Here is a 21267-nt window from a genome sequence, read left to right as displayed (position 1 = left end):
GTACTTTATAATGCAACTTTCTCCCTTCTACATAGTCCTGAAACCATTAACTCGTACTGCAGAGCAACTCCACAACTTTACTTTTCACCAATCGCCCAATATTGGCCCCAATATCACAAATTGAACTTCATTCTGCATGGCAGTAAGTGAGTCGACAATCTGTTCCAACTCACCAGTAATCCTGGCAAGGTACTGGACCGTGGATGTCTTTCCAGTGCCTGTTTCACCAACCAATAAGACAGGCTCCTCTTTGCCGAGACAAACAGCCAACTGCTCAAGGAGAAGAGATGAGGGTCTTGTGGCCGAAAACGTCTGGGTTTCCCTTAAAACACAAACAGCGTTATCAAACAAGTTTTGATAATAAGGGGGTCATAGAGATGGAAGTGCAGAGGAAAGAAATTAGAAAAACTCCACCGTGAAAGCTGAAAATCAAAATGGCATGAATAGTGGAACAAATAAAAATTTACATCACGGATACGAGGTCTGTACTGGATATGATCTTGAAGTCTGGATAAAGAGATGACAAAAAGTCAATACTCTGAGAAAAAGTCAATACTCGAGCAGGTGCCAATTATGGTCAGTGAACAAAAGGCTAATAGTGCCAGTTAGAATGTGAGCTGTAATGGTTTGGACAGATCGATATTATGTGAAAGGAAATAATGTTTGATCAGTTCATTGGAGTTTCGATAAAGGGAATCTGAGGAAGCACGATACTCGGATATCCTGAAGACATTTGATAGGGTGCTGCACCAAAAGGTTATTGCACAAAAATAGAAGTTCACGTTTCGTAGGAGGCAATATATTAATGTGGTTATTATACTAAATAAACAGTGATATCCAAAGTAATACAGGTATGTAGGTTAATTGACTGGGTAAATGCAAAAATTGTCCCTAGTGTGTGTAGGATAGTGTTAATGTGCGGGGATCGCTGGGCGGCACGGACTCGATGGGCCTGTTTCTGCGCTGTATCTCTAAAATCTAAAAAAATCTAAATCTATTTGGCAATGTTTGCAAGAATCAAGATTCCAAAGCATTTCATTTTATATTTAAAAGTCACAGTATTTACTGAAAAGAATACAGTGAGCGAGTTAAAAAGCAGCAATATTTTAATAATTACAATGTGCTGGAAGAAACTAGAAGGCAATTCCCAAAATAATGTAATAAAATATAAAACATAAATATAGAATTCTTAAGGATAGCGAAGTATGGGGAGAAGGCAGGAACGGGGTACTGATTGAGAATGATCAGCTATGATCACATTGAATGGCGGTGCTGGCTCAAAGGGCCGAATGGCCTCCTCCTGCACCTATTGTCTATAACATTGTCAGAGGATCTCGACCCAAAATGTCACCAGTCCATTCTCTCCCTAGATGCTGCATGCCCTGATGAGTTCCTCCAGCAGCTTGTGCTTTGCACAGAATTTTTTTCACCAGGTTGCTGAAAGCAACAATAAACTGGAAAATGTTGGAAACACCCTGCAGGTCAGGCAGCATGTGCGGAATGAGACAAAAGTTAACACCGAGGTCTGGAGCCTCGCGGGCCGGAGCCTCAAGAGTCGACGAAGACTGCGTCCAACCTTCTAATGCAATTCATTATTTAAAACCTTTTTCTTTAGACAATTTTTCTTTTTCATTTTTGTAAACTTTCTTTCCACTGGAGGCAGATAAGGTGAATGTTATGTCACTCCACATTAGCTTGTACTGTGGCATAGTGTGCTGTCACTCAATGTTGATGTTAACTTACTGCAAATTTCATTGTACTATATTCAAAGATAAACATAGATTCCAGTATTAAATCCACTTGTCAAAAATGTAATAAGCCATACCCAAGGCTTTTGTTCAAGATTTCTCTAATCTAAAATAGCATCTGCGGCTGAGGCCGGCACCATGGAGAGGACTCGCCGACGATTGTGGAGAGGTGCATGCGGCGGTCAATGATGGCAACAGGGCTGGACCACCTGGAAGTGAGGACACGGCTGCAGGGGGAAGAAATAAAGGAGGACCCAGAGTGGACGGACCGCCGTGGGGAAGGGGGAAGAACAATGGACAATAGAGGACACAGCGTTGGCGGACCGCCGTGATGGAGGGGGAAGAACAATGGACAATAGAGGACACAGCATGGGGGGACCGCGCTGAGGGAGGGGGAAGAACAGTGGCAATAGAGGACCCGGCTTGGGGGGACTGCCTTGGGGGGGGGGGGGGGGGGGGGGGGGGGGGGGAGAAGGAGAACAAAGGGGGATCTGACGCACAGATACTTTGTAACTTCGTAAGCGCCCTTTATGGGCGACTGTTTTCATACCTTGGGTATGCAAGCAAAGAATTTCACTGCGACTTGTGATAATAACGTGTTCATTCATTCATTTCAGGTTGGTCCCTTCATCAGAACTGGTTCAACCTAAATATTCTTTGGCGTTACACTGGTTATACTGTCACCTTTGCTGTAATTGCCAATCAAGATATTAAAAAAAATTGCAACACTTACAACTGCAGCTGGATGATATCACTGATTCTTCGAGGAAGAACAGACCGCCCGACAGTCACTGCAACCTCATTCAGCTCAACAGCAGGTTTATACAACTGACAGAAGTACTCTGCCTGAAATATAAATTAAATTAAATTTTCACACAGCTTTAAATGCTGTACTTTCAATAATTACCAAATACAGGGTGAGGGGAAACCAAACTCCTAATTTTTTCCACCCACACAATAAAATGATAATCAAGTTACCAAAAAAAAACACTTAGTAAAGATATAAATGTGCATGGATTCAGGACAGACTGCCCAGGTGCCAAATGCCAGTTTATATTAATGTAGACATGTTCCTAACAATTCCAAGGGAGAAGTATGAACCATCTTTTCCCCATAACTTGTATTGCAAATTCAGTACCCACTGTAAAGATTCCCATTTGCCAATTATTTTCCTCATTCGTCATATCTAAATCAAGCAAATGCTCAATGGAACCAAAATACACCAAGAGTCAAGAGGAGGAGTGAAATGAGAATGTTGCCAGGTTGCTGTGGGTCTCTGAAGATCCCTTTAATAGTGGGGAGGTCAGCACCCGTGATGGATGGACAGTGTTGACCACTTTTGAAATCTTCTTCCTTCCTGGGAGTTCGAGTTGTCGAACCAGGCCGTGGTGCAACCAGTCAATATGCTTTGTACAATACACCTGTAGGAGTTCAAGAGAGTATTCATTGACATACCGAAACTCCTCAATCTTCTAAGGAAATAGAGGTGTTGATGGGCTTTTTTAATTTTTGCATCAATGTGCTGGGTCCAGGACATATCTTCAGAGATCCTCAGGCCCGGGAATTCGATGTTTTTGACTCTCTCCATCACCATGAAGACAAGTTTGTGGATTCCCGACTTTCATCTTCCAAAGTCAACAATTAGTTCCTTGGTTTTACCGATGTTGAGAGCAAGGTTGTTGTTCTGGCACCATATCAGAAGTCGATCGATCTCCCTCCTACAGCAATCTCCATTGTGAAAGACCTTTCATTTGACAGCACTCTGGCACAGCAGTTGCTGCTGCCTCAGCTGCAGTGACCCAGTCAGTCCCCAGTGCAATCTATGTAATGTGTACATTACCCCATGACCACACAGGCTTTCAGTTTCCCCTGCACCCCAAAGACCAGCTGGTGGGTTAACTGGCTGCTGTAAATTATCCCTACTGTAGGTGGGTGATAAAGCTTAAATCTTTATGCACAATGAGAATTTATTGTAGATGCTACAATAACTAAATCGGTTGTGATGACTACGTCAGAAGGCACCAAATTAGTATTTTATACAACAACAAAAAATCTGTATTTTATACAAAAGTACCAGTCACAGTAAACAACAGCATAATACAATGCTAACTATTATGAAATATAGCTGTGATCATGTCAAAGAAGCCAATGAACAATGCTACTGTCCCTGCCTCAATATCTTCCTCTGGCAGCTGGTCCCATAAATGAACCACCCACTGCACAGAAATTGCACCTCAGGTCTCATTATATTTGTTCCTCTTTCACCTTAAACCTATGTTCTCTAATCTTGAACTCTCTACTTTGGGGGGGAAAAAAGACTATTCACCTTATCTACACCTATCAATCCTGTCTACCTCTATAAAGGGCATCCCTCATGCCCCAATGCTCCAGGGGGAAAGTCCCAGCCTCTGCTTACAATTCAGGCCGTCTAGTCCTCGTAACACCCTTGTGAATCTTTTGTACATCTTTCCAAATTAATGTCATCCTTCCTGTTGCAGGCTGACCAGAACTGCACACAACATTCCAAGCGTGGTCTCACCAACATATTTTACAGGTGTAGCATGAAGTCCCAACTCCTGTACTCAAAGAAAGCATGCCAAAAGTTTTCTTCACCACCCCGTCTAACTGCATTGGCAATTTCCAGAAACCGTGTACCTGTATCCCTAGGTCATGCTGCTCTACCACACTCACCAGGGCCCGAACATTTACTGTGCAACTCCTGCTCTGATTTGACTTACCAAAATGCATCATTTTATGTTTGACAGACTTAAATTCCACCTGCCATTCCTTGGCCCACTTCCTTGTTGATCCAAATCCTTTTCTAAATTTAGATGGCCTTCCTCATTGCCCACTATACCACCAACGTTGGTGTGATCTACAAATTTACCAGCCCAGTTAACTAAGACATCATCTCCAGCAATGTTGACTGACCCGCCGAGTTACTTCAGCACCGTATTTGTTTGTAAACCAGCATCTGCAGTTCCTTATTTCCCCATCTTTATTAACAATTTAGATGAACAACAGTCAGCAGGACACAGGGCTGAAAAGCAATCCTCCACTACCACCCTCTGACTACCATCAACAAGTCAATTTTGTATCCAGTAATCAGAACACCCTGCATCCCACATGATCTAGCCTTCCAGACTAGCCTACCATGCAAGACCACGTCAAAGGCCTTGCTGAAGTTGACCATCCGGCCCTCATCAATCCTCTTTGTGACCTCCAAAAAAAGAATTTCTGAGACAATCTGCCACACATAAAGCCATGCAGACAGACTGTTTCGAATCACCCCTTGCCCATCTGGGCTGCTAGATCCCATTCCCAAGAATCTCCACCAACTTTCCCACCACTGACGTCAGACACTAGCCTAGAGTTTCCTGGCTTATCCTTGCAACCCTTCATCAGGGGATACACAATGTCAGGCCCTCAAAATTTATCCACATTAATTATCGTTAAGACTATTAGCACCTCCGTTCCCTCAATTCCTTTGCTTCCATGATCTTCTCTGTAAATACAGATGAGAAGTATTCATTCAACACCTATCCCATCTCTCGTGGCTCAACAGAGACATCCATGTTGATCCTCGAGACCTATTCACTCCCTTATCCTTTTGCTCTTCACAATCAATTGCTTAGGATTTCTCTATCTTGTCTGCCAGAGCCATCTCATGTCATCTTTCTGCCTTCCTTTTTTTCCCCCGTCCTAACTGTATTTCTGCATCGCTTACACTCAAAGAATTTGCTTAATCCCAGCAGCGTACACTTGGAATATGCCTCCTTTTTTCTGACTACAGCCTCAATATCCCTTGTAAACTAGTTCCTAAACAAACCCATGAACCCGTCAATTTGGAAAATGAATTTTACCCAAAATATAGTACAACTTAATTATATACATAGAAAACACTGTGAAGGATTAAAGGGAAAATCCAATAACAAAGTGTTACCTTTTCTTTTGAAATATTTAGTTTGCTTCCAATGATCTCTGCCATTTTCTGTCTACTCTTCGGCTTGGATATCATGGCTGTGAAACAATCCAGTGCCTGTTAAAAAAAGGGCAACAATTTGAAAATACCTTCCTAGAGTCGCAAAATATTACCCATATTTCTTTATAATTACAAGCTGAAGCTGCATAAAATTTGGTATTTGAAATGGCCAACAACTTATTGGATCAGTCCTCAAACCAAGCTTTCCGTCCTGTGAGGCCCTAGGCTCGGTCTTCTCTTGGTAAGTTGGCTCCCATTTCACCGACAAACCACCAACTCTGCCAACGTGGCCAACTCTGCACAAAATGGCCGCCAGAGCCAGTGAACCCTTGCCAGCGTGTTCGCCAGCTGTCGAAGCAGTGTTTAAACAGCCAGCAACATTACAGAATGGCATCAGAAATGAAGCTTGCAAATAAAATAGTTTCACAAAATATTCCCCTTTGAACCTCCCATTACAAATAAAACAAAAGCAAATAGCACAAAACACAAAAAAAATCACAGCAAAGACTAAGTCCCCAAAATTTCTACAAGCATGCCAATTGTCAAAGTGCTGTAAGAAGGTGGGCACGAGAGACTAAAGAAATTGGAAAGCAAACAAAATCTAATTCCAGTCATCATTTGGAGAATGCAAACATGTGTTTTAAGATCACTGATTAAAAATGAAATACTTCTGATGTGGACCTTTTGCAAACATTTGTATTGTGCTAATTCACCTCCTCCTTACCTCCTGGAAAATACAGAGAGCAGTGGAAGATGATGTCCCATCAAAGTTAGGAATTATTCTCTCACACCATTTCAGTAAATCTCTGGTTAAAATAAAAAGCAATTTCATGCAGATTGTCAAAATCATTACAATATAATGTAACCATAAAATAACATTATGCCAGATTCTTATGTTACACAAATTGAGGTATGCAAAGAGGACATAAAGTGCTATGAAGCTGTAAGATTCTAAAGGATAGTTACCTTACGAAAATTATCACACAGACACGCCCATCACTTTAAACCATTTTGAAAGTAAAGAGTAAGTAAAGTAAGCAATGAATTATATTAGTCATATGGTCAGTCTTTCTGTACCCATGGTCAGGGCTCCAAGCTTTGCAAATAACAAACATATGCCACCAGATGTAGTGCTACCATTAAGGCTATCACTAAGATTTTGGCAATAGTAAACATCAAAATAATGGACAGATTTGGCTCACGACTGCATTACAATATTATTAATAAAATCAGTAAAATGGAGGCAAACAAATCCAAAAAATAGATTCAAAATGTAATGCCCGAGGAATGACAGGTGCAGATTCAATTGCAACATCTTGAGTAGTGCGGGTGTCAGGGGTTATGGGCAGAAGTCAGGAGAATGGGTTTAGGAAGGAGGGATAGATCAGCCATGATTGAATGGCGGAGTAGACTTGATGGGCCGAATGGCCTAATTCTGCTCCTATCACTTATGACCTTATGACTTCCAATAAGGATTTGAATAATATCTTCAAATGAATAATTTGTATAACTATGAAGAAAAAGAGAATGGGACAAATCATTCAAATGATTCACCATTAAAACAATGTACAAACAGCCTCCTCTTGTGCTATGTCATTGTTTAACACTACATTCCAGTGATACAAACCACCACCCGATTAATTTTCTCGCATCTTCCCACAACCTCCTTCCCCCCCCCCCCCACACAAAAAGGAGGGGAAAAAAATCTTGTTCAGATGCTCAAGACATGTTTAGAAATGAATACAATCAAGACAAACCACAAAGTAATTATAAAGAGGGATAAAGTGAGACGTCTGCTTGCACCAAAGTCAAAATGAACAGAAAACACTTTAGCGAAACTAAAGTTAAACCAGACTCCACGGTAGCAGTACAATAATTCAACAACTCTGGATAAATAACTGGCTGATCAGCATACAGTTTTAGGAAAATAGGGCAAATCATTGTCAAAAAATGCTTCATAATTTAAAAAGGGCAGTTTAAATCTTAGTGCCAGGATCACATTATTAATTTATAGTCACTCACTGAAGTTGATTTATACAATATTCTTCAATCATCTGCACAAAAGAGTACCTTTCTTTCATTGGCCATCACTGACAAATTTTGGGCCGAAGAGCTTGTTTCCGCACTGTATCTCTAAACTAAACTAATCTATTGCAAACCTTAAAGATAATCTTCTTCCCTCAAGGCACAAGTCTTTCTCTTCAGGATTTGCCGCACAATCAACTGACTCGATATTTTCATGATTTTCAGCCAAATTGATTTTCAATTCTTGATGTTTCTTGCCAGTTAGTTGGCAGTAAATGCCCAAAAGTCGGTCTATCACAATTTCTAGGCTTGGATATCGGTTCACCAACACCTATAAAATAAGAGAGTGTCATTGTATTTGCCATTTCATTGCCGAAGATCAAGATGAACGCATTTTAATACCAGAAATACATTTTCCAAAATGCTTCCATGGATCTGAACAACATTAATAATAAATAATAAAACTGAAATATAACTAACAGAAAAAGACACAAAGTGCTGGAGTAACTCAGCGGGTCAGGCAGACCCTGGAGAATATGGACAGGTAAAATTTCTGGTCTGAAACTTTCTTCAGACTCAAGCATTACATTTAATACTACTAGTAACTGCCACAAACCCACAATGCTACTGAATTGAGTATAGTTTGTTGTCACGTGTACCGAGATACATTGAAAAGCTTTTGTTGCGTGCCAACCTGTCTGAGCAAAGACAATACATGTTTACAATCGAACCATCCACGAGATCCATGATAAAGGGAATAAATTTGGGTATGGTAATATTCTTTTTACTTAGTTGCTTTTTCCAAAATAATAGAAATAAAACACACAAATGCACAATTTGTATTTGAAAATAGATAAAAGAGCAATTAGAATCTAGTTCAGCAGTAAAGTTTCACATTACAACACTTAAAGCGACTGTTTTAGCTACATACCACAACCAACTACAGCAAGTGCTGCACACGGGACATCATGCTGCAATGTAGAAGTTGTGATTTGGAGCGTTGTGCATAGTGGCAACTCAGCTGTAGGAGGGTGCTGGAATGTGTGCAGAAAAGATTCATGAGGATGTTACCAAAATTGGAAGGCTCGAGTCAAGGAGAGACTGGTTCTATTTTTCCTTGCATCATTGAAGGAATGAAGTAGAGAAGAAAGTTGGAACTCGGTACAGAGGAGGAGATTCACCAGGATGTTGCCTGGGCTTGAGTTATAGTGCGAGGTTGGAGAGTTCGGCATCTTTTCATTTGGAGCTTTGGAGGCTGAGTGGCCTTATCAAAGAGTACAAGATCATGAGGGACACGAATAAAGTGATTAAAAGACTCAGCCTTTTTCCCCAGGGTGGAAGGATTCCAAAACTAGAGGGTGTGGGCTTAAAGAAGTGAGGGGAGAACTTTGAGAGGGACCTCAGGGACAATCCTTTCACTCAGAGGGTAGTCCGTATCTGGAATGAGCTTCCAGAAGAAACAATCTAAGTGGATGCAAAAAACATTTGGACCGATACACAGAGAAATGGTTTCGTTTTAGTTTAGTTTAAAGCGTACAAATGATGCTGTTAGCAGAATTCCAAAGACTCGAGACCTTAAGGAAAACAAATGCACCCTTATTTTTAAGTCGCCACTCCTACTTCTTGATTCTCCCACGAGTGGAAACTTCTCTGCCAAATGCACCCTTCTACTACCACTCAAAAATACAGGCATTTTGCATACTTCCAAATTCCATCAGAATATAATTCTAGCCTGTTCAGCCTTCCCTCAGGACAAAATATCCATTCCAGGCATTAGTTGGAATACCTTACCAAACTGAACCCAACACTAACTTCCTTTTTTAAAGGCCAATACTATACACTGAGAAAACGAACTGTTTACTACTCCACTGTACACAGTACACCAGATGAAGTATCTCCATCCGCCTGAAGGATTCCAACCAGAAATGTCACTTGTCCTTTTCCCTCTACAGATGCTGCCTGGCCTGCGGAGTTCTTCCGGCACTGTGTTTTACTCAAGATTATAACATCAGAAGTTTTGTGGCTCCAAGGTCCAATTATATTACAGTGCTCAAACAAGACAAAAGCCACCAAGGCATCAAATCAGTAAACCAATAAAAATTGACCGTAAAGTAAACTCACTTCTTTTAGTTCTGCTTTGTTCATATTATCCAACTGGATTTTGGTCCATAGTTTGTCCAACAAATTTGCATGACTGTTTTGTTGTCTGTACCAACCTACATTGCTGCTGAACAACCTAAAAGGAGGTCAAATAGAAATTCAGCAATTTGTAGGTAAAGAAAAAAAAAAGTTCAGGTTTTAACACAATTTAGTTCTCTCTAAATCATGTTATGATTTCTAGCAACAAACACCACATACATTTAAGAGTACATAAGAAATTGTCTCATTTTTCAGGGAATATATAAATTTGGTTTACTGGAAATGATCAAATAATCAACATCTTTCTCCCCCCTCAATCTCAAAAGTGGAAACTTGCACCACAGTGCTTTGTGTTACCCAATCACTGGAATAAAGCATTTATGAAATCACCTATCATAGCTGTAATTTAAACCGTCACAATAGCAAGGGAAGAAAAAAAATCCCAAAAAAATTTGGAGGGGTGGGGGGGGGTAGGGGGTGCCAGGAAATGCTGTGTGATGCAGCATCTTACAACCAGTGCTCAGTTGTGTCGCCTCGTGCAGTGCATGCACTTTGCATGTTCCCCTCGCGACTGCACTTATTTTCCTCCCATATTTCAAAGGTAGGCTGGTTTTCTGGTCACAGTAGGTGTTGAGCAGGAGAATCAGTGTGGTAGAGGATTTTTTGATCAACATACAAGACTATATGTAACACTTGGAAATGGGATTACTCTCAGCTTGTAACGACTTCATTCGGGCCAAATGGCATGTAAAAGGAAATTATTCAAAAATAAACAGGCCTAGGAACAACTCATTTAGTTTAAATTTGGAGAGGGGAGTAAAATGTAATAAAAATTAAATGAAATTTCAATTAATTATAAGCAAAATACGAAAAAAGTACCAGTGGTTTTATTTTCACTGTCAACTACATAGTCCTTCAAGCAGAATGTATGGGTATCAGGGTATGTGTATTACAGGCTTGCTGCTAGATTTTCATTTTACAGAGCATTGAGCTACAATGAAAAACAAAAAAAATTGATTTTTTGGAGTCAAGAGACTGCAGATGCTAGAATCTTGAGTTGCAGAATTTTTGGAGGGACTCAGTGGGTCAGCTAACATCCGTGGGGGAAATGGGCAAACAGTCTAAAGAAAGGTTCTGGCCTGAAACATCATCTGTCCATGTCTCTCCACGGATGCTGCCCGACAAACCGTGTCCCTCAAGCAGTTTTTTTCCCCCACATACTAGATATTTTGCTCACTTTAGCCAATAGTCATCATCCAGTTTGTTGGATTAGAAAAATAATCAAGCCTAAACTACAAGTTATACTAGATTTGATACCAGACCTTCTTGTTGCAAAAAACTGAAATCCAGGTGCTGCTTTTATGCAATCACCGTGTCCAGGAATTAAGAACTCCCCAGTCTCCAGCAAAGGGATCAGCACAGATATCTGCAAGGTAGAAGGAATAAAATGTAGTCAGTAGTACACCCAGATATGAATAGCAAAATGTGAAGCAGACTGATAAATGCATAATTTGGGTATTTTTAAAATGGAAATTCTTGATTAATAAGGGTGTCAAAGGTTACGAGGAGAAAGCAGGAGAATGGGGCCGAATAAGAAAAATAGATCAGCCATGATTGAACAGTGGAGCAGACTCCATGTGCCGAATAGCCTAATACTGCTCCCATGTCTTATGGTCTACTTTCAATTATTTTTCTCCACATCTTATTTTGATGCTATAATTGAAAGAAAGCTTGCAGAGTGAAAGTTATAACCATCAGCTGGTTTGCTTCAAGATTGCAAGGGTCCACTAGTAATCCACTGGCAAATTGTTAAACCCAGGATGGGATACAAACCAATACGAGTTTATTTTCAGTTTATTGTCATGTCATTTATTGTTATTGTCAGCGAAAAGCTTTTGTTGCGTGCTAACCACTCAGCAGCAAGACAATACATGATTACAATCGAGCCGTCCACAATGTACAGATACATGATAAAAGGAATAACGTGAATAACAATTAGTGCAAGATAAAGCCCAATCAATGATAGTCTGAGGGTCTCCAACCAGGGAGATAGTAGTTCGGAACTGCTCTCTAGTTGTTGGCAGAATGGTTCAGTTGCCTGATAACAGCGGGGAAGAAATTGTCCCTGAATCTGGAGGTGTGCATTTTCACACTTCGCCAGATGGGAGAGGAGGGAGTGGCCTGAGTGTGACTCATACTTGATTATGCTCCGAGGCAGCACGAGGTATAAATTGAGTAAATGGAATGGGAGGTTGGTTTGTGTGATGGTCTGGGCTGCGTCCACAATTCTCTGCAATTTCTTGCGGTCTTGGATGGAGCTGTTCCCAAACCACGCTGTCATTGCAAACAGTCTTAAAAAATCCCTGCGGCAAAACAGTTGTCCTATCATGACCAATTAAATAAATTGGATATATTCTCTTTGGATTTAAGAATGAGGGTGATTTTGTTCATACAAAATTCCAAGGAGACATATCACGATGTTTTCACCAGTGGGAGAATCTCAAACAAGGGCAGATGGTTACAAGATTAAGGACAGCCATTTAAAACTAATGCACATAGGAACTTGATCAGCTTCTGTGACAATCTCTGGATGGAATCCTCTATCCCAAAGGGTTACACAGGCAAGATCAGTGGGTAAATGGGGAGAGGGAATAGGAAGAGAAAATAAATATTTTTAAAGATCAGATAATTGTGAGCTATGGGGAACTGGCTCAGACGAGGATACAAGGCCTGGGGAAATCAGTCATGATTGTATTGAATACAGACCTCCCAACATTTGATTTTACAAATTCAGAATTTTGATGTCCAAAATTCAGAATTTTACATCAAAATTCATAATATGGCGCGTAATGCAACTTTTCATCAAAAGAAAGTATGCACGCCAAATGCGCGTACGCGTTGCGCTACATTCATGTGTGAAAAACGACTATTATTTCCAACAGTCTGTAGTTCTTGGACTAAATGTACAATGTCGGGCCTATCATGGAGTACATTCTGCTATTTATATAAAGGTTATTGAACAGAAATACTTTTTACAACACAAAGAAAAAATGGTTTTGTTTTGTTTTCTCTATTTTGCTTTTTCCTTACACAAAATGTATGACCAAGATATGAAGAGTTTCATTTAAAACTGCACATAATTTCATTGAAGACATACTTGCTCCAGTGGTCTTCAACAGTAAATCATAACAGTCCATGTCCCCCCCCACCCCACACGCCTCCCCACTACCCTCCCCATCACCCCCACTACCATCACCCCACCCTCCCCCCACTCCCGACTCCCCCCCACTCCCCTTTCCCCGCCGGCTACAGCCCTCCCCTCCCCCACTCCCCCCTACTCCAGCCGTCCCCCCCCACTCCCACCTAACCCCCTACTCCCTTCCCCTCCCACCCTCCCCTCCCCACCTTTTCCCCCACCTCCACTCCCCCTCACATCCCCCCCTCCCACCCTTTCCCCCCCACCTCCACTCCCCCTCCCATTCTCCCCACCGCCCAACCAGCCCCACTCCCCTCCCACCCACACTGCCCCCCCTCCCACCCACCCACCCACACTGCCCCCCCTCCACCCCCCTGACCCCTGCCCCCCTCCCCAGCACCCCATCCCCTCTCAACATCAACGGGCCTCGCGCTAAGCAGCGAGTCGGGGTCAGCGGCGAGGCGAGTCTGGGGCCAGCGGCGAGGAGAGTTTGGGGCCAGCGGCGAGGCGAGTCTGGGGCCAGCGGCGAGGCGAGTCTGGGGCCAGCGGCGAGGCGAGGCCAGCGGCGTGAGGGGGCGAGCGGCAAGGCATGTGTTTTGCGGAGAAATGTGAGGTGAAATCAGAATGGCGGAAATGAAATAAGAAAGCGGAAACTTTCCGCCAAATTCGGATGGGTTGGGAAGACTTTGAATAGCATAGCCGGCTTGAAGTGCCAATTTTTCTATTCCTTGTTTGATTCTTATAACCTAATGGCCTAAATTAATCCTAATTTTGCACACTTCTACCAAACCTCTTATCTTTTCACACTACTACGACTCCAGTTTACCCAACCTTGAGTTAAAAAACACTCATTCTTAAAATCAAAACTTCCCCTTAACTTAAGTATAATAGAGGTAGTACATACAACATCTAGTGGTGCATAGTCAATGTCTTCCAGGAGAAGCCAATATCCATTCATCACAGCTTGAGTCAGTGACCCAGGCTGCCAAACAAATTCCCCAGGAACATCTGCACAGCGATACATTCCCAGCAACATCTATAAAAAGTAGCAGCAATTTGAAACAAAAGTGGATCAGTTAGAGCAACTAAAATATACAATTTTATAACCTTCCCAAGATTATTCACTAAAATGCAAAATTAAAAACACATCAAGTACAAGTAGAACATCCCCTTGTTTATGCATCTTCAAGGAACCCGAATGAAATAGTTGATATAACTTTGAAACCAGCAGATTGGAGAGACAAAATGAAGTCAAGATTTGGCTTCCATAAGCACAACTTTAACAAAAAATAGAAAGACAAATTATCTGCAAAAAAATTAAAAAACATTGTTTTGCCAAGCTCCATTTGCACAAGTCAAACAATTTTATAAAACAACCTAATGATTTGCATAGAATTAATGGGCTATGCTGCAACACAAGATCCAACTCATGATCCACCCACAAAGTGGGCTGCCCATCACAACTACTGCAAGTAGAAGTTGGAAATCTATATTTTAAAAATTGGATTAATTGTGTACTTCCATGGAGTCAGGCCATGGTTAACAAAAGCCGAAACTAAAATAAAAGAAAACCTCAACAATGATCCCGCGTAAGTAAATTCATACCTTGCTGTCAGTCTGGTCTCCGAGCTGTACTTTCAGGAAGTCAGGAGCCTTCGGTCGACCTGTGACCGCTGCCAAATATTCTACTAAAGCAGTTTTACCACAGCCAATTGGCCCTTCTAGCAACACGGCATTCTGGGACAATACTGCCATCGCCAGGTTCTGTAGGTAACCGTAGGTCGAAGCCACCAACACAAGCGACTTATTGATGCACTGCAGAGAAAGGATCAAATAAATCAATCACCAAAATAGGGTAAATACATGGCCTCTCCCTCCACCCCTTGAGATGGGAAATCAAGAAGGAAATGGCATAGGTTTAAGGTGAGTCGAGAACGGGGGGGGGGGGGGGGGGGGGGGGGGCGGGGTAGCAATTTTCTGACATTCAGTGTATGGAATAAGCTAAAAGTAGAGGGCATTGGTTAAAGTTGAGTCCGGAGAGATTTAAGAGGGACCACTCAGAGGGTAGTCTGTATCTGGAATGGAGTAAGCACATATAATTACAACTTTTAAAATAAATTTGACCAGGTGAACGAAGTGTTTAGAGGAAAATGAGCTAAATGGGACCAGCCCAGGTGCCAACTGGGTTGGCATGGACCAAAGGGCCTGTTTCTGTGCTGTTTAGCTCCATGACTCTCAATGGAACTAGTGTTGATGGTAATTTGGTCAGCATGGATGAGCTGGGCAGAATGACCCATTTCCTCTACATAGGACTCAAACTCCTTTGAGGCAACATTGGTATAATGGGACAGGTAGCACAAATTACTCAATGGGGATTATTTTATGATGTATTTTAAATAAACATATTTTAAATGATGAATACAGGATCTACTGCAAAGTGTACGATAGACAGAAACAGATTAACTGGGACATTTCTGGTGCTTAAATAACCAACCAAAGATCACTATTAAAAGTTACAATTTTAAAACATTGTTCCTTCAACAAAATAACAGAATGCAACCAGAAGAAGTGAGTAATCAGAAAACAGGAGATTAAAAGCATTGAAGGGATTGCAATAAAAAAAAGACTTATCTAGTCAATACCATAATGAGCTGCAGATACTGTATATAGCTGAAGCATATATTTATGAAGACTACAGGGCTGATGGCCACAAATATTCATGAATTTTCAGGTTATTTCCTGCCAGTAATTTTACTTAGCAAGGCCCAATACAACCCCCGCAACTGAATTAGTTTTCTTGTTAAAAAGACAAGTAAATGACAACCTGGTCCTTTTGGGCGAGTTGGTTCCGTGGTAACGCGATTCCACACACCACCACAACACTCTCAGACAAATCACCAGCTAACACGTGCCCTTGGGTATATTTTTGTTGTTTCTCTTTCTGCCAAAGACCAGTCTTAGAATTTGCCAGTACCAAGGCCTTCTCCACATTCAGCAACATGTCATCTTCCAATAATCTATGAAATAAAAAGGGATGCAAAAAAAAAGTTTCTCATCATAAACTGTTAATTGTGAATGTAAAGTGAGAGAAATTAGCAACAAAAGCAATAACATACAACCATTTTTTAAATTCCTGTACAGAACAAGAGCTGAATATATATGGAGCAATTGTGTACAATTTCTATTTCTCCGTTTACTTTAAATTGATATTTGTGCTGCCGAAGCATAAATTAAACAAGAAAAAACAGGTACAATCCTCCCAAGTCCTCATGACAAAGGAACTTGAGGCTGAAGTCCAGCTTAATAATTAAAAAAATGAAGTGGGAATTATCTACATCACAGCCTTCTTCACAATTATCCAATACAATGGACAGCTATCGGTCTTCCTTGGACGGTACCACAAATCAAAGTGTACAAAGTTTACAAATCACCGTAATTTTTGTGGGGTAAAAGCAGCCAACTTTGCCGCTCTACCAATTTCAAAAGCCTTATTTTTGACAATCTTCATTGACCAAAACTCAGACCACAATATACTAAAGCAGCTAACCAATTCAAGGACAATTTTCACCCTGGTCATTCCCTCTTTTCCTCTCTCCCATTAGGCAGAAGAAACAAAAGCTTGAAAGCATGTACCACCAGTTTTAGGAACAGTTTCTTCCCACTGTTATCAGACCACTGAACACTGCTCCCGCAAGCTAAGGCGTAGTCCTGACTCCCCAACCTACCTCATTGCAGCACTTGCACTTTAAAATCTGCACTTTCTCTGTAACTGTAATGCTTAACACTGTAACACTATACTTGGTACTCTGGTATTTTTCCCTCTGCACTACCTGTTGTACTTATGTACAGTGCGATTTAACTGATAAAACAAAGTGGGGTATCCACGATGTCTCAGTACTAAGTAATAATAAACCAATACCAGAACACCAACTCCGTTAAATATAGTTAACCAATTTAAACTGGAAAGGATGACTGCAAAATCTTTATGTTCAAATCATGGTAGGGTTCTTAATCCTAAAATTCAATTATCCAATGGAGCAGCTTCAATTAATGAATAAAAATTCCCCTAAGTTTCAAACTTCAATTAAAAAATCATGAAAAATATTTAAGCAGCTCATCAACATAGCTTTGCACAGGAACACACACAGACTTTTCCTCTTTTTGTCACTTATACGAGAAAATATGTTCAGGTTCAGAAAAGGTTTAATTGAAACTTGTGCAAATTCCGATTATCCTTCAAACAATAACGGGTTACATTCAGTGATATGTAATCAACATTAAGCTTCTAGGTGGCAATACAATGTATGGATTTCATTTGTAAATCTTATTTTGCGAGGTTATTAATATAGCAATGACCAATAATCATGAAAGTAACTTTGTAACTTTACACAACAAATTTAAAACATAAACCTATTCAAAAATAAGCTTTTGTGTCATATTTGAAACATTTTAAATGTTCATTCAGTCCCCAATTCATAAAATAATTGAGTTCATGCAAGGATTTAGAAACCATCCACAGTTAAAAGAAAGCTACTATTAAATCGAAATGTGAAATAAAACTGGGAACGCTGCAATAGTCCAAACAATCGTTATTGATCAGAAACACTATCAGCTTCTCTCTCCACAGCCAAACCAAGGAGATTTTCCATCATCTTTTGATTTAGAAACATAGAAAATAGGTGCAGGAGTAGGCCATTCGGCCCTTCGAGCCTGCACAGCCATTCAATATGATCATGGCTGATCATCCAGCTCAGTAACCTATACCTGCCTTCTCTCCATACCCCCTGATCCCTTTAGCCACAAGGGCTGCATCTAACTCCCTCTTAAATATAGCCAATGAACTGGCCTCAACTACCTTCTGTGGCAGAGAATTCCACAGACTCACCACTCTCTGTGTGAAAAAAAACGTTCTCATCTCGGTCCTAAAAGACTTCCCCCTTATCCTTAAGCTGTGACCCCTGGTTCTGGACTTCCCCAACATCGGGAACAATCTTCCCGCATTTAGCCTCTCCAACCCCTAAAGAATTTTATAAGTTTCAATAAGATCCCCCGTCAGTCTTCTAAATTCCAGCGAGTACAAGCCTAGTCTATCCAGTCTTTCTTCATATGAAAGTCCTGCCATCCCAGGGATCAATCTGGTGAACCTTCTCTGTACTCCCTCTAAGGCTAGAATGTCTTTCCTCAGATTAGGAGACCAAAACTGTACACAATACTCCAGGTGCGGTCTCACCAAGGCCCTGTACAACTGCAGCAGAACCTCCCTGCTCCTATACTCAAATCCTCTTGCTATGAATGCTAACATAATAGTGAAGTGATTAGCTTACTGTAGTCTAAAATTTGTCAGGTCTTCTGTAGTGAGAATTTTCTTGAAGAAGTGGTTCTTTTGTTCATCACTCATGTTTGTTACAACTGCAAGACATCTAGCCGTATACCTGAAAGATGAAGAAAATGCACAAGGTCAGTCATGATAAGCCAAGGACTGCAGATAGTCTTAACAAAAAGCCAAACCATTTTGTTTTGAACTCAAAGTATGCTGGTTGTTTCTCTGTAACAGCACCCCTCCCCCATTCCTATCCCTGAAGCTCACTTTGGATAACTTTTCTTTCTGAAAGAAATAGAAATACTTATTTGGGAAATTAATACGAGAGAAAGAGAAAGTTGCAATTCGTAAACAAGAGAAACACAGAACTGCAGGTTCTGGTTTACAAAGAAAGGCACAAAGTGCTGGAGTAATTCAGCGGGTCTGGCAGCATCTCTCCATATGTCAAACAATATTGTTTGGACAAAGTGTTTAGATAAATATCACCATAGTTCTTAAAGTATTTTTGAATTTAATTGTCAAGGAGAGAACATAAAAAAGTGCATCACCCCTTGAACAATCATGGATTGTGCTTGGAATTTAGTCATTCATCCCAACACATTACATTTGTTTTCTCCCCTTCTGCAGTTCTTTTAGTGCAGAGAAGCACCTGCAACTTTCAAATCTTTCAATGCCATATGAATATACATGTAATCACTAAAGTTCTTTAAGTATTTTTGAATTTTGGACTTCAGTTAGGCGTTCGACAAGTTTCTGCATGGTAGGCTGCTCTGGAAGGTTAGATCGCATGGGATCCAAAGAGAGTTAGCTGAATGGATAGCAAATTGGCTCCACGGAAGGAAGCAGAGGGTAATGGCGGAAGGTTGCTTCTCAGACTGGATGCCTGTGACTCGTGGTATGCCTCAGTGTTCGGTGCTGGGCCCATTACTGTTTGTCATCTACATCAATGATTTGGATGAGACATACAGGGCAAGATTAGCAAGTTTGCTGATGATACAAAAGTTAGTGGTTTTACAGATAGTGAAGATGGTTGTGAACGATTGCAGCAGGATCTGGATCGATTGGCCAGGTGGTCAGAGGAATGGTTGATGGAATTTAATACAGAGAAGTGTGAGGTGTTGCATTTTGGGACGTCGAACAAGGGCAGGACCTACACGGTAAATGGTAGGCCTCTAGGTAGTGTTGTAGAGCAGAGGGATCTAGGAGTACAGGTGCATGGTTCCTTGAAGGTCAAATCGCAGGTAGATAAGGTGGTGCTTTTGGCACTTTGGCCTTCATCAGTCAAAGTATTGAGTATAGAAGCTGGGAGGTCATGTTGCAGTTGTATAAGACATTGGTGAGACCGCTTTCAGAATATTGTGTTCAGTTCTGGGCACCATGTTATAGGAAAGATATTGTCAAGCTTGAAAGGGTTCAGAAAAGATTTATGAGGATGTTGCCAGGACTAGTGGGTGTGAGCTATAGGGAGTGGTTGAGTAGGCTAGGTCTCTATTCCATGGAGCACAGGAGGATGAGGGGAGATCTTAGAGGTATACAAAATCATGAGAGGAATAGATCGGGTAGATGCACAGTCTTTTGTCCAGAGTAGGGGAATCAAGGACCAGAGGACATAGGTTCAAGGTGAAGGGGAAAAGATTTCATAGGAATCCGAGGGATAGTCTTTTCCACACAAAGGGTGGTGGGTGGATGGAACAAGCTGCCAGAGGGGGTAGTTGAGGCTGGGACTATCCAACCGGTTAAGAAACAGTTAAACAGGTACGTGGATAGGACAGGTTTGGAGGGATATGGACCAAGCACAGGCAAGTGGGATTAGTGTAGCTGGGACATTGTTGGCTGGTGTGGGCAAGTTGGGTCGAAGGGCCTGTTCCCACACTGTATCACTCTATGACTCTATGATTCATAATTTCAAAGCACTATTTAAAATGGAGAAATAAAAGGAAAGAACAGTTAAATGTAAAATGAAAAAAACCTAGTAAAATATAAAAAATACTTAGGTCAGGAAAAATTTATCGAGAAAGAATTAACACTCTGGTTTCATCATCAAGCCGAAATAACTCAAAATTCTCTCTATGATATTGTCTGATCTGTCGAGAATGTCAAAAACTAATATTCTGCTTGTATAAATGAGTTATCAAAGTACATAAAGGGAATTTTCACCCAACTTGTTGTTTCAATATAATTTCAACACTCGAGGATTTTAGATGCTAATAATTGAACGTAAATATATGGAGTTTTTTGACATACCAACGAACCAAGGCATCATGGCTTCCCAACAATGGAAGGCACACACTCCAATCCCATAATTCACTGAACATTATCCAGTTTTCCTTCAAGAATTTGCACGCTGCGCTCATGAGGTCTCGGAGCTTCATGCGCTTTCGACCATAGCGGACTGTATTTGAATCCGAACTCTCCAGAAACAATCTCTGAAAGACTGGTGGCGAATCCTTAAAGTACCTCAGGGCAAACCTTGAGAAAACAAGTAGGTTACACAAGTTACAAAATTATCGCCGGGTGTTTGCCCATATATATCCCCATATAAACAACCTATGCAAGAATAATTATCAGAAGGACAAGGGCAACAGATGCATCGAAACATCACCATCAAGCCACACGACACACTGTCCTGTCAATGTATTATTATCTATTTCCACATAGTCGGGTCACAAATCCTCAAATTCACGACGCATAGTAGAACACAAAGTGCTGGATTAACTCAGAGGGTCAGGCATCATCTCTGGAGGACATGGATAAGCAACATTTCGGGTCGGGAACCATCTTCAGACTACATCTGCAGTTCCTTGCCTCTACAATTCCCTACCCATGACATACTATGGCTGTTCAAAATAGTGGATCA

General features: G+C 41.1%; 1 protein-coding gene across 1 annotated transcript in view; it reads right to left on the bottom strand.

Moving 5' to 3' along the window:
* Nucleotides 1-21267, bottom strand: part of mdn1 (midasin AAA ATPase 1) — a 166041-nt gene that overhangs the window by 138283 nt on the left and 6491 nt on the right. The window contains exons 3-14 of the mRNA XM_078399789.1: nt 20655-20879; nt 18415-18522; nt 15915-16107; nt 14696-14905; nt 13995-14126; nt 11217-11320; nt 9877-9991; nt 7890-8086; nt 6455-6536; nt 5692-5787; nt 2482-2594; nt 174-322 (exon numbers count right to left, since the gene is read on the bottom strand). Of these exons, the coding sequence (XP_078255915.1) occupies nt 174-322; nt 2482-2594; nt 5692-5787; nt 6455-6536; nt 7890-8086; nt 9877-9991; nt 11217-11320; nt 13995-14126; nt 14696-14905; nt 15915-16107; nt 18415-18522; nt 20655-20879 (1724 nt within the window). The remainder of the gene's footprint in view (nt 1-173; nt 323-2481; nt 2595-5691; nt 5788-6454; nt 6537-7889; nt 8087-9876; nt 9992-11216; nt 11321-13994; nt 14127-14695; nt 14906-15914; nt 16108-18414; nt 18523-20654; nt 20880-21267) is intronic.

Source organism: Rhinoraja longicauda, chromosome 5 (genome assembly GCF_053455715.1).
Source record: "Rhinoraja longicauda isolate Sanriku21f chromosome 5, sRhiLon1.1, whole genome shotgun sequence".
In the NCBI taxonomy this organism is placed as follows: Eukaryota; Metazoa; Chordata; class Chondrichthyes; order Rajiformes; family Arhynchobatidae; genus Rhinoraja; species Rhinoraja longicauda.
Note: the sequence above shows the minus strand (reverse complement) of the source record. Positions and strands in the feature narration are given on the sequence as shown.